Here is a 13,161-nt window from a genome sequence, read left to right on the forward strand (position 1 = left end):
ATCGCACCAAAAATATTTTCTACATTACCTGTTCTCTTAAAGACTCAGGGTCAAAATGACACATCGACTATCTACGAGGGAGCCCGTCTTTGCCACACCTTTCCCGCTCTCGGGCCAGAATCTAGTGAACCCACTAAATATTATTCCTAAATGTAATTTGTTTTCACTGGAGGCTGTATCAATAAATGAACATTTTTTAAATCACCCCAAAAATGCAGTTGAGAAAAGTTCCAAGTGTGTAGAACTCATTCATGAAATTGTGAGCAGTTTGTATTTTAATGAAACTTTTTTCCCCTGCAGCGCAAGACTATCAAAATACATCCCCCACACCCTGCACCCCATATGGCCAATTCGTCCCTCCCCACCCCCAGTTGTTGATAAAGACTGGAGGCTGGAGGTGGACCCCCTGCGGGAGTAAAAGACGACAGGGAACACCCAAAGCTGTAGGCAAAGTGTCTCCAAACTCTGAATGTGAGAGTGAGACTCTTATTTTGAAGAGGGTTGGAGGGGGGCTTCATTCCTGACAGCTATTTACTTAGAGCAAATGATTAGTTTTAGGATAGACTTTAACATTGAATCTATTACAAAACGCGGGTTTTGAGCGCATTACAGTTTCAACTAAGAGAAAGAGAGGAGGAGGAAACTGGAGAGGAAAAGTTACAAGAGATAGGCATATATAATTATATCTATATATATTTTTACTGTGTGAAATTTTCACTGCGGATTACCGTAGAGGAGAGAAGGTAAGGGAGGACAAATTTTTGAATTTTCGACTTTGTTTTCCTTTCAGGGGAAGTTAGGTTTTGAGGCTGGAAGAAATGTGGTAATTTCACAGACTTTGGCGTTGGGAAAAAATGCTGGAGCTGATCTCTACATTCAGAGTAATTTAGCCTAAGCAAACCTGAACAAGTCGGAAAGCAAAATTACTTGGAAGGAAGAGACTGAGGACTTAAAAAAAAGTGTTTTTCTAGCATCCTTCCCTGGACTCCCTCCCCCTTAAAAACCTAAAATTATTTAAACATCATTTTGAGGTAGGGAGAAGGCATTATTTAAGAAGGCACTGAAGCGCTTTAATCTGGTATTTCGCTTTTTTTTTTTCTTTTGTGGGGTGGATTGGGAAGGAATATAGGTCTTTTGCCCCGCTCCTGGTGACCATTGCTGGGAAACTGCCAAGTTTTTGATGAGTATTTTAAGTTATTTCCGCGTTTAGTATATCGAGGCTGCCCGCTCTGTCGAGGGAGGTCCAGAGTAGTTCTAGAAGAGTTTGGTGAAGGGAGGTGAATTTTGTGAGAAGGGTGATCCAGAGGGAGTGGTGTGACTGGGTGAGAAAGGCTTTGCTGGAGGTATCCTGGGACTTCGGATATACGGACTGGTTGGAGGACTGGGGACGCCCGGGGTGCGTTCGTAATTACTGGACGGGCGCTCTACTCTGCAACAAGGACTCAGACCCAGGGGAACTGCGGTGGCTGCAAGGCGCTCCGGGGTAATTTGCGTAGGGCTGGGAGGGGGTGTGTCGAGGTTTTGGGGGGGGGCACTCTGCTGCCCGTTAGCCAGGGACTCCTAAGGCGTCAAAGAAAAAGGTCGCAGCTCTGCAGTGATAGAGGGCTCTCTACTCCAAGGAATGGTTGGATGGATGATGGATCTGGTCTGGAAGAGGCGGCGGCATTGGCTGGCTGTCTGACTGGCGGGGGGAAGGAGTTCTGGCATTAATGACAAACACATTTGGAAGAGAGAGCAGAAGCCGTCGTCGCACCGCATTCCAGAAACCTAGGATTTGAAGAATTTCGAGCTGGGATCCGGCTCCTTTCCAAGAATCATTATTATTATTGTGAGTGTGTTTTAAAAAACATTTTATTCTGGAGTATTGCCGTTCTCTGGGATCCTCTGGCAAACCACGGCAACAGGAAGGAAAGTAGGAAAATCGCCAGAAAAGTGCCGGATAATTTCTCCAAGCAACACATGTGGGCAGTTTAGGGGAGGACTAAGCTGAGAAACTTTGAGCAAGGTAAGAGATGGACGGTGGGGCGGGCCTCTGTGGTCTACACAGTCACTTAAAAAAAAACCCAACCTAAGGGGGCCCCCCACCTCCCACCCCTTAGTCCAGGGCTTCTGGCCTTGGCCCCTGCGCGCGTCTCTTCTAAGACTCGTGGCATTGCCTGCCCGGGTGTCCCTGGCCTAACCTCCCTCCTTTTCTCTGCTCGCCGCCGTCTGTTCTTAGTCTCCCCACAGCCCGTCTTTTGGCCTCTTTGGCCGCCGCGCTTCCTTTTTTTTCCCCCGTGGTCTATCCCCATGTAAATCGGGTTTTACACGTGAGATTAACTTCTCTTTCGAGCGCTGGGGCGCGGGCGCTTCAGTCGGAAACAATTGACCTCAGCTGTTCTTTTTGAGAGGCTGGCAGGCAGCAGAGGGAGGGGGACAGACCCTGTTGCTCGGTGGCTGCCCTGACTGAAGTGGCCAAGTTTCTGGGGCGATCTGGGTCTGGTCTCCGGCAACCTCCTCTCTGGGCTTGTCTACGTGACCACCTCGAACCCTCTTCCAAATTGCTCTCTGTTTTGAGGAACTGGGAATTCACCAATGCACCTACAAGGAGAACGTGTCAGAAGGAAAACCGATTTTTGGGGTGGAGGGGAAAAGGAGGAGGGCAAAAAGGGAGTGGGAGTCAGGATTACGACCCTTCCCTTTTGGACGGTGCCTCTTCTACTGAGATGGGATCCCTTGGAAAAGTCTCGCTGCAGGGAGGCCTGGGAAATGGGGATTTTGGCTTTTCAGCCAATGGATTGCTCAACTTTTTTGGACAGAATAGTTTGGGTCCATGATGATTCCCTAATAAAACTGGACAGAAAATTGGACCGAGTGGAAAGGGATACAAGGTATAACGGAGACTTCAGTCCACGGTCTTTAACCACACAACACAGGTCCCTCCCTGCCCCTAAGGGAAGGAGCAACAGAGTGGGGGTGGGGGAGGCTGGATAGAGTGAAGGGGGAGGTTCTGGGGTGATCACAAACATCAGTTGCCTCAATTTTCCTCCTCAGTAACTGGATGCCTTAGACTCAGACATCTTAAATGCTAGATTCCCACTGTCCTTCTTTTCCACCCGCCGTCCCACATTAGAATGCAGCCTTCTTCCAGATAACCACAATATTCTTTTTATTTCCTCTTTGCCTTCAAAAATCGAGGCAGCCTAACCTCCACTTTGCCTCTCTGTCCAGACCCAGCTTCCTGCTGGCTCTTGGTTTTAAAATGCAGTTTAAATTTGAGACTGCGAATTGGGAAGAGGGGGAAAAGTGTGAATGCCTGAGGTCCCCTTCTGTGCTTCGAAGGACAAGAATCAGTTTCTTTGCTGAGCAGATAAAACCCTGGGCTCCCTCCACAGAACGCCCAAACCACAGCAGCTCTGAGACGCGTCCAGCTGTGGGACCCGAGGTAGGGAGGGGAAGGGAGGAGTATGCAACAGTTTCTAGTTTGGGAACGCCACTGGCGCCGAATGGGGTGGAGAAGTGCGCCCCCTGGGGCTCGTCGACTGGTAGGGAGATACTCCTAGGTCCTTATTTTCTGGCTGCTTTTCCAGCCCAGTAAAAAGAACCCTCCTTTTCGTCCTATTTGTTTGTAAAGAGGAAGTCACGAGCTTTGTGGAAAGAAAATTTAGCAGCCCAGGGTGAGATTGGCACTAGCTTGACTGTAGCACAGGAGGCAGCAGCTGTAGGAGGATTTTATCCTGTTAACGAGACCAGTGCCTAAGGCAGGCACAGTCAAGGGTCTTGCAAGCTTTCTTTTCCGATCCCCCCCCCCCCCAGGGGTGGGTGTGAGTCGTCGAGTGCTTCTTGGTTTTCTTGAATTTTACTCTTTAAACTCTTCCGAGCTCTAGGTCTGCCTTTTGCTAGACTACCTTAGAACCGGATGATGATTAAATTTGATTGAATCTTCCTTTTGTCTCAAGCTAATCAATGACCCTGCTGGGTCTCTAGGAAGGTGGGCTGGAGGGTTTAAAGTGTGGATGTTAAACGCTTCCCTTTGGCTAAAATATGCCAGACTACCTTTTCCAGGAGGCTAGGGACAGGAAAACATAAAGTGTGGGGGATGGTTAGAGGACTAGCGTTAAGAGCCTACTGTGTGCCAGGGACTGTGTTAAGTATTGGGGATACAAAGAAAGGAAAATAACCAACAATTCCTGCTCTCAAGGACTTCGCTCTGGGAGGAAGGTGTCCAGGTCTGGAGGGAAAGAGTAGAGTGCATATAGCAGGAGTTAATAAATGCTTGTTGGATGGACGTAGGGTACTTGGAAGGGTGGCGATTCGAGAAACCATGGGCTCCTCATGAAGAAGTCACTTTCGCCTTTCTCTCGGCTTAGCTCAGCGCTCCGCTGGGGTCTCAAACACTATTTCTCTTCCAGTCCCCCTCACCCCCATTCCTATTGCTTTAAGGTCTACAGGAGGCGCTTGTGTACAGAGATGTAACCCTAAACTCGACCGCCCCCCTCCACCGTCCAATCTCCTTTCTCTTAGGTCTCAGCAGAAAACAATGCGAACTGAACACATCCTGCCCAAGGCGCGGCAGCAGGAGTGCTGAGACAGCTCTGAGCGGCTGGGGGGGACTTGCTGTGCAGGAGGTGGCCTGGGGGCTGTGCGGGGGTGACCGTGGAGCCAGCGTAATTGAGCTCGACCGCAGGAGGCAAGAGGGTAGTGCAGAGGGGGAGTGGGGTTTCTAAGGAGGCCCGGGTGGGAAGAAAGGTTGTGGAGATGGGGGGAGGATAGTGCTGTGGCCGGTGCCTGGCTGATGTGGCGCGGTGGCGCGGCTGGACGGTGCCAGCGTGTTATTTCTCTTGGAAAGGGCAGTCTGTGGGTTTCTTGTCCAGTCCTTCGCTGTCGAGGACTGGAGAGCGAGCTCTCCTGGGGCAAGGTCCGTGGTACTGTGTTGCCCTCTAGCGGGCAGTCCCGTGAGTGCCCGTTACCTTGTTTCTTTCAAGAAGAGGCAGCCCCCTAGTCCTAGATAGATGCACTTGGATACCGGTCTTGGTGGAGTGGACTGGATTGAATAAATGTAAGAACTGTGGTTTCCTCCCCTCCCCTCTTCATTGAGATATTGAATTCAGTCACTGTGACTAGGTGTACTAGTGAGGTCTGGTATGGAGTAAGGGGCTCATAGAAAAGTGTCCCAGGAAGCTCCAGGCGGGAGTAGGGGAGTGCCGGGGTGGTGGTGTTTGAGAGGAGAAGGGGTGTAGTACTGGGGTATACTGGTGGAGCCTGGGAAATGAAGGGGGTGTTTGAAGTTCATGACCACCATTTTTTTCTGTTCTAATATTGTTTTGAAATTCCTTTCAATTCTTCTCTTTTCCTCCAGCCTGTTCCTTTTTAACAATCTTACATTATTATGCAACGGAACAGTCGTTTCCAATCAACCAGCGGTTTTGGAGTCGGCCCGCGCGGCCTGTCCCGTCTCCCGCTGCGCAGTTTTATTACGGTTTACAATGGTGTGCAAACCAGATTGGGTAACTCCTGGACTCCAGGGGAAGCGGCGTCTCTCAGTTGTTGCAACAACAACAAATCCCCAACCCCCAGACTTTTCCAATCTCGGTCCCTCGAGAGTGGAAATATGCAAACGTTCACCTTCCTTTGCTCTTTCAAGATGCTGAAATGGAGTGAAGGAAGGTGTGTAGAATCTGACCAGCGGGAACAGGCTCCCGGTAAAACCTCGGATGGATGGTTTTTACTGTGCGAGGATGGGCGCGTGAATGGGCTAATGGGTAACCCTTCTGTTTTGCTGTTTAGACCGGGATGCTGTTGGGGTGGGAGGGACGTGGATTCCAGTCAGTGGTTTCCAATGAAGGAAGGCACCGACTAGGAAGAAAACTTAGAATCGATAGCACTTGTGGATGCTTTTCTCTTCTCTATCCCCCTCCTGATGATGGTCCAAGCGAAGTTTTACCGAGTCACCAGGGAATCCAGAGCCACCAGGGAGACCAGGGTCGCTGCATTGCATTGACAATATTACCGGAACCGTCTTGAGGTTTCAGACTTCTTCGGAATCGGCTCTCTCACCCCCATATCTAGTCTTTACCTTGGGATTTGACTTGAAGTTTGCTTAAAAACCTAAAGCATTGTCTACGAAAAGAGGCGAATTTGGGTCCTGGGAGAAAACCATCTAATTAGCATTCCTTTCTCCTCTACCTGAAATTTCGACTACGCCTTTCTGCACCCAACCATCTGAGGTACAGATTCGTGGTTCAATACTGCCATCAGGTGGTCATTTGCTCAAACAACAGGGGAACCGTTTAAGTGGGGGAAATGACCAGTTCAGAAAAACAGTTTGACCTTGAGTGATGATGGGAGTTTCATTTTACTCGATCTTAGGGAAAAAGGCATTACGTCTCTTCTGCTATATGCTGGCTCCAAGTGGTTAGTTATTCCTCCAAATTATTAATAAACAGCCTTTCTGTTTGGAGTACAGAGTTGATTAAGTACAAAAGAAGGATTCTTGTCTCTTAAGCTGAACTGTTTGGAGTGACAGTAGAGAGGATTCAAGCTCAGAGATTTCCAAAAAATGCTTCAGCATAAAAATACAGGACCCACCCTACCCCTGCCCATCATTGGAATGTTTAACAGGAGCTCAGTGTCAGCAAAACAAAACAAAGTGAAAACATACAAGTAGATGAATGTGTAGAACCAAGAAACAACCACTAACCTAGCCTCCTGTGCATTTTCTGAAGTTGTCCCAGAATGAGCAGGACACTTGGATTGAAAAAAAAAAACAGAACAAAACAAAACCCCTATCATTTTCACATTTAGAATTAGCTCAGGAGAACTGAAAGTAGAGGGACCTTTGGGAATCTGGATCTTGATGAAGTCATTGTTTAAAGAAATCAGTTTCCCTTGGAATTAAATGGCTCTTGTCTGTAGTGGTTGGTGGTGAAAGTCAATATTCCTTAGTCCCTGTATTCTTGCTGTTTACTTAGTTATTGATTTGGAATTACTTTTTCTGCCATTATACAAAGCATACCTCTATTTTTCCTAACAATAGAATTCTTAAAAGCTATGTCTATTTTTTTTGTGTGTGTGGTTTGAGATTTTTGGTTGTGCTTTTAGTTGAATTATTTTCTGGGTTTTGTTTGTTTTTGGCAGAGATGATTGGCTTCCTTGACAAGTTAGGGAGATTAATGGCAGTGAAGTGTCAAGCACATTTGTTTCCATGTCTGTGTTCCATTGATGGCTTGTGAAAGGCTCACCCTTTTTGTTGTTGTTAAGTCCTCCGACTGACTTTTTTTTTCTTGGCAAAAATACTGGGGCAGTTTGCCATTTCCTTCTCCAGATCATTTTACAGATGAGGAAACTGAGGCAAACAAGGTTAAGTGACTTGCTCAGGGTCACACATCTAATAACTGAGGTTGGATTTGAATTCATGAGGATGAGTTTTCCTGATTCCAAGCCCAGTGCTCTATCAACTTCATTAGTTTTATTTTTTTATTGACCATTTCAGGCCTGGACATAGATTAATACAATTACAATGTTTATGATACATTTGTATAGAGCTAAAAACTAAACATCACATTTGATCCTTACCCCAACCCAGTCAGGGCTGGTTTCCTTATTTGAATTTTACAGATATGTTAAACGGAGTTTTAGTACCCTGCCAAGAGCTACTCAGTAAACAACTGGGAAAGGTGAGGTAAGAAATCAAATTTTCTGATTTCTCCTCTAGTGTTCTTTTCACTGAAGAGCAAAGTGAGGACAAGAGAAAGGGGGGAGGGGGGAACACAAAGACCAAGGAGCATAAGTGATTACAGAAATCTAACTCTCTTCCCAGATGTTGAGTTGCATCTTTGTCTCTGACATCTCAAGAATGAATATTCTATCTTCTCTATACCATATCTTAGTTGGAAGTCCAGCATATGGCCAGAACTAGAGAAATCATAGAGCTTTTTAAACAAAATCCCAATGATAATCCTGATTTCTGAAACATGATTTAAGATCCTAGGCAAATCAATAGCTTTTACTTTTCTGCCTTTACGATTGTTTGTATTTTATGCATCTTCCTTTTGAGTGGACAGTGTGGGAGAAGAATTTGTAAAGGAAGAAGGAAGGAAGCTTTGTAGAGTAATTGAAACACAGTGTCTTATCCCCATCTCTGAAAGGACATAATAGTAAGAGTCCTGACTTCCCAGAGATTTCAGTTATCATCTGGCACATAGTTTAATTTAATATCACAGATATTGATTTGCATTAGCCTTGGGGGAAGCTAGGAGTGTGTTTTAGTAATGTTTACCTTTGAGGCACACATCTGTGAATGCAAGGTATTTATAACGTACTTAGATTTCTATGAGGGCTACCAGTTCTGTTGTGGAAACAAGTTTTCAGTAAACATACGCTGATGTTGAACATTCAGAGCATTATCTCTTTTTCCAATGAGGTCTGTTTCCTTGCCTCATTTTCAGTGTTTTTGAATAATATACCCAGGGCATCAGAATTTCTCAATCTGAAAAAAGCAGAAGGAAATCTGGCAGTCTGGAAAGGGTAAAACTATCTTCAGAGCAGGGGCCCATGAGCCCCATGAGCAATCAGTCACTCCTTTAAGCCTGGGAATGCTTTAAAGATGTATAGTGGGTAAGTCTATCTAAAGAAATACAGGATCAAAATGTGATAAAACCAAGAAAGGGGGCTGGCTCTGGAGGACCTCTTTGAAGTTTCCCTAAGTCTATTATCAGTGGGAGACTGATACATAAACACATAGGCCATTACTGCTAATTGTAGTAAATAAGACTAGTCAGACTCAGCTTGGCTGGCATGCTGTGCTGGCCACAGTGTGGAAACCCCACTGCACAGAGAATTGTCAGCATCCCAATGGATCGCCAGCTAGCTAACACTGTGTGACTGTATTGTGTTTTCTCCCCCTGTTGTGAGGGGTAGAGAGAAAGGATAGCACAATTTACATTAGGAAATAGTGTGGGGGCATAGCTGAAATATTTAGATTATCATTCATGCATTTTCTGCTCAGAATAAACAAGAGGATCCTACTATGTTATACTAAGGAACCACTTTCCCTTACCCCACGCCCAGCCCCTAATACAAACAGAAACACATTTTTCCTGATGGAAATCAGCCAGTTAGAAATCTGGCTTCTGCAACTGTGGCTATAATGGGGGGAGGGGGTGGGAGGTGGGGGGCAGAGAGGTGATCAGGCTTCAGCAGAGAAGCATTAAGGGTACTATCTGCTTGATACATCAAATGGTTAAAGCAATAGGAAAAAAGCCCAGTCTGTAATCTATGAGCACAATCTATGTAGTATTTATGAATTGTCTTAGACAATCCAGTTATACCACATATAACCATTACTGGGGTAGCTAGGTGGCATAGTGGATAGAATACCAAGCCTGGAGTCAGGAAGACTAATCTTCCTGAATTCCAATCCAGTTGCAGACTCGATGCATGACCCTGGGCAACTCACTTAACCCTGTTTGCCTCAGTTTCCTCATCTGTAAAATGAACTGGAGATGGAAATGGAAAACCAGTCCAGGATCTTTGCCAAGAAAACCCTAAACAGGGTCACAGAGAGTAGGACATTATTGAAAGACAAACAATTCAACAAAGTAGTCATTACCATTCCTATTTTCTGTGTCTTAGCTAGGCATGAGATACTGTATTTAGAAGATTAGGAAATATAAATCTGTGGCAATGATAGTCATATTCCACCATCACTTCATGAACTCTTCCATTGGCCCAGCAGCTAAAGCCATGCCCAGCACTTTATAGGCACATAACTAAATGTTGAATTTAATTAATTTCTCATGTTTGTATGAAAAATAAGCCACAGACAGCACAAGGATACTGGGTGGTATTGGGCCAGAGAAGCTGGGTTCCAATTCTGTCGTTTATTCCTTCTGTGACCTTGGACAAATAATTTCACCTCGTTAGGGCTTAGTTTCCTCATCTAGTTGGACTAGTTGGCCCTCCAAGGTCCCCTTCAGTCGTAAATCTGTGATTCTAGGATTCATTTGGAGATGACCACTCAGAAATGTATCTTGTTCAAAGGCATAATTTCTCTAAAGCCAGTTATATACTGGGTTCCATGTAACCTAGAGCACCAGCACACCTTAACATCACTACCAATAGTTGGCTTTTTATCAGAACTTTAATGCTTGAAGGTCTCATTACTTCCTTTTGAATTTCTTTTGTATGATGAATTAAGAATCTTTGATAGGTGTGCCTGGACAATGAAACAGTAGGAGAGGGTTAAGAAAATTAAGGGGAAAAATGAAGAGATAGAGATTTTTATAGATTTCCTAAGAATAGGGGTAGGGAAGCTACAGCTGTCGATATAGTTTGGCCACTCTTTATTCAGCTTTTATTCTTTTTTCTTTCTCTCCCTCTTCTGTTCTGCAGGCATCCCTTTCTCCTTTTCCTCCATCTTTTCTGCCTTCTGCCTTGGGGTACAATTCAAACTGCCTCCTCGTCTTCTGTGGCAAAAGTAGTATTCATTCACTGTTTAGGACTCAGGATATAGAGTTCCTGGCTAAAATGCTGACAGAATGTACTAGATGTTCTACTCTGAGGCCCCAAATGTACCTGAAACATATAAGAACATCCTGTGTCACAGGAGTCTTTAAGAAGCACCTACTTGCCTTAGGCTATCCTGATTTATGTGTTTGTAAAATTTTCAACAAATCTGGACACTGGCAGCAAAACCTTTGGTTAATTCCAAGGAAACTTTTCCAGTGTTAGTAAAGAATAGAACCCACTTTTAAGCGATACTCCCTAAGCAAATTGACTCTTCTAAAAAAATTCTTCATTAAAGTATGTAAAGAAGGCCCATGTTGTACATTTGGATGTAATCTATGACAACAAACATGGAAAATTTTAGTCTCAAAAGTGCAAAATGGGGAGATCTGGAAAGCTTATGAGCAACAAAGACTGAGATTGTTAAAAAACTAAAAAAAATTTCAGTTGTTTTTCAGTATCCCTCCCCTTCCCCATCACACATCACACTACTGCCTGATTAAACTTACTCAGACATTAATTCTGATCCTGTCCCTTCTGCTGAGAATCCTTCCCTAACTTCCCTTTGTATTCAAAGCCTTCTAAAATCTGCACCCACCCCTAATATTATTGTAAATATTTTTGGTATACAGGGCATCCCAAAAAGTTTTTGGTGCCCTTTTGTGCGTTAATAGTTTAAAGATATTTGGAACACCTTGCATTCTCTCTACCAGTCAGTTAACTAGAGTCTATGCCATCACATTTACAGGTTTCTTCTATTTTTGCTCCCGTGATTTTCTTGGTGCTGTTTCCTAGGATTAGAAGGAGGCCTACACCACACTTTCTACTAGTTGAGATTACAGCTAATCTTTCAGATTCAGCTCGGATGTCTTAAGGTCTCTGACTACCACCCCCAGTTCAGACCTCAACTCAATTTTAATTTTATATTGACTTCTGTTAGTTACTTGGGCATGTGTTATATATCTTTTCCCTTAGATTGTGAACTCCAGGAAAGCAGGGGCAGTGAAGTGATTTGTTTATTACAATTTGTACCCCTACCAATCCTTAGCCCAGTGAGTGCTCTGCACACAGTAGGTACTTACTTAACGATTATTAAACTAAATTGGTTGCTGTTTATGTTCTTTGTTGCATGATGGGGTATATTCTTTGTGAAGCTAAACATCTGAATGTTTCTGCAGTTGCCTTTGAGCTAAAACATATTCACATTTATTTGGATTAAAATGATAAGAAAGTGTAAAGTACAGAAACAAACTGTCTCTGTTTGCTTTCTTATTATGGTGCCAGAGAATTCAGTTTTTAAAAAATTTTATTTTGATGAATAACTATTGTTTTGACATCACCTAGATTTTTCTCATAGCCTTTTCTGCCCCTTCCCAGAAAGTAATTCCTTATAACAAAATAATTTTTTAAAAAGAAAAAGGAATAGGAAAAAAAAAACATTAAAATCCATTAACAAATTGGAAAAGCTTGACATTACATGCGGTGTTCCATTCCTCCTGGACCTCAAACTCTGCAAAGGTGTGGAGGGGAGATGTTCTTTCATAGCTCTTCTCTGGGGCCATAATTCTTAAAGTTCCACAAAATTTGGTTTCAACCTTTGTACTGATTTTCCCATTTCCATTGTTGTCATTGGCTATGTTGTAGATACTGGTTTTCTTACTCTGCTTACTTCATTTTATGCTTTTAAGAAGAATTTAGAATGGTCAAGGACCTTAGTGTCTAATGGAATATACTTCATTCAATGGGTAAATTAAAAATCATACTCTAGACAAATTTCAAACCCAGAATAGTATTTCATTTTAGTATTTGAGAAGACCAAATAATTTTAATTAGGCATCAGTATACCAAGATTCTAATGTTTGTTTGGAGTCAGTGTGGTACTGTGGTATAAACCCAGGACCTGTATGTAGTCAGAGGGAACATGGGATTGAATTTCCCTGATACTGATTAGTTGTGTGATCTCAGGTAAGCAATTTCATCTTGTGACTCAGTTTGTGAGTGTGTGTGTACATGTGTGTGTATGTAAAATGGGAATGATGATACCTTGGCTGCCTATATAAGAGGATATAGAAATTTGTTATAGAGAATAAAAAGATTTTTCAATGCAGTAGTTTTACCCACAGAATGTAAGATTCAGTTTAATCATATTCAGCTTAAATATTTTCAGTTCATTTCTTCTAGCCTGAACAAATAGCAAAATAGCTGTTTTCCAGGGGTGAAGGACATGGTGGGGTGGAAAAGAGTCTCCTCTGAATTTTTCCTGGGTTCATCTCTTAACCTGGTTTTGTCAGAGTTGTAGTGTGGCTTCCAGATACAAAAATTAGGGGAAAACCACTGAGTAGAAAGTTTATGGATATCACATTGGGCTGTAAAAATTAACTGTATTTTTGCTTGGTCTTTTGCTATTTCAGTTTTCTGTAACTATGGGTGCCTCCCCATGGGCGTTCTTGGTCTTGGGATGTCTCCTCACAGGTAAGGATGCCGGTTTTACCTTGTGTTAGTGTTTTATTGTACATTTTGCCTGAGATTGGTACTTTTCAGATATTTTCATCTTGCTGTTCATATTGGCAAAAAAAAGTGCAGAATTAAATGCTAATTCAAGGATTCCAGGGAAGTATGAATAGGAGATTGTAAAACTCGGGCTTTCAGCCTCCTTTTCTCCTTCCATGTTAGCTT

General features: G+C 43.6%; 1 protein-coding gene across 5 annotated transcripts in view; it reads left to right on the forward strand.

Annotated features, from left to right (window-relative positions):
• Nucleotides 1-407: 407 nt before the first annotated feature.
• Nucleotides 408-13,161, forward strand: part of PDGFRA (platelet derived growth factor receptor alpha) — a 50,241-nt gene continuing 37,487 nt past the window's right edge. The window contains exons 1-3 of one of the 5 annotated variants that reach the window (XM_069105249.1): nucleotides 408-743; nucleotides 1,620-2,005; nucleotides 12,897-12,957. In XM_069105249.1, the coding sequence (XP_068961350.1) occupies nucleotides 12,909-12,957 (49 nt within the window). In that variant the 5' untranslated portion in view covers nucleotides 408-743; nucleotides 1,620-2,005; nucleotides 12,897-12,908. Of the gene's footprint in view, nucleotides 744-1,619; nucleotides 2,006-3,009; nucleotides 3,425-4,496; nucleotides 4,678-12,896; nucleotides 12,958-13,161 lie in introns of those variants that run through there. The other 4 variants (XM_069105248.1, XM_069105247.1, XM_069105250.1 and 1 more) reach the window with 4 other exon arrangements.

The sequence above is a fragment of the Petaurus breviceps genome, unplaced genomic scaffold, assembly GCF_028583685.1.
Source record: "Petaurus breviceps papuanus isolate PSGF00001 unplaced genomic scaffold, PetGlider_PUasm1.0 76, whole genome shotgun sequence".
Taxonomy (NCBI): domain Eukaryota; kingdom Metazoa; phylum Chordata; class Mammalia; order Diprotodontia; family Petauridae; genus Petaurus; species Petaurus breviceps.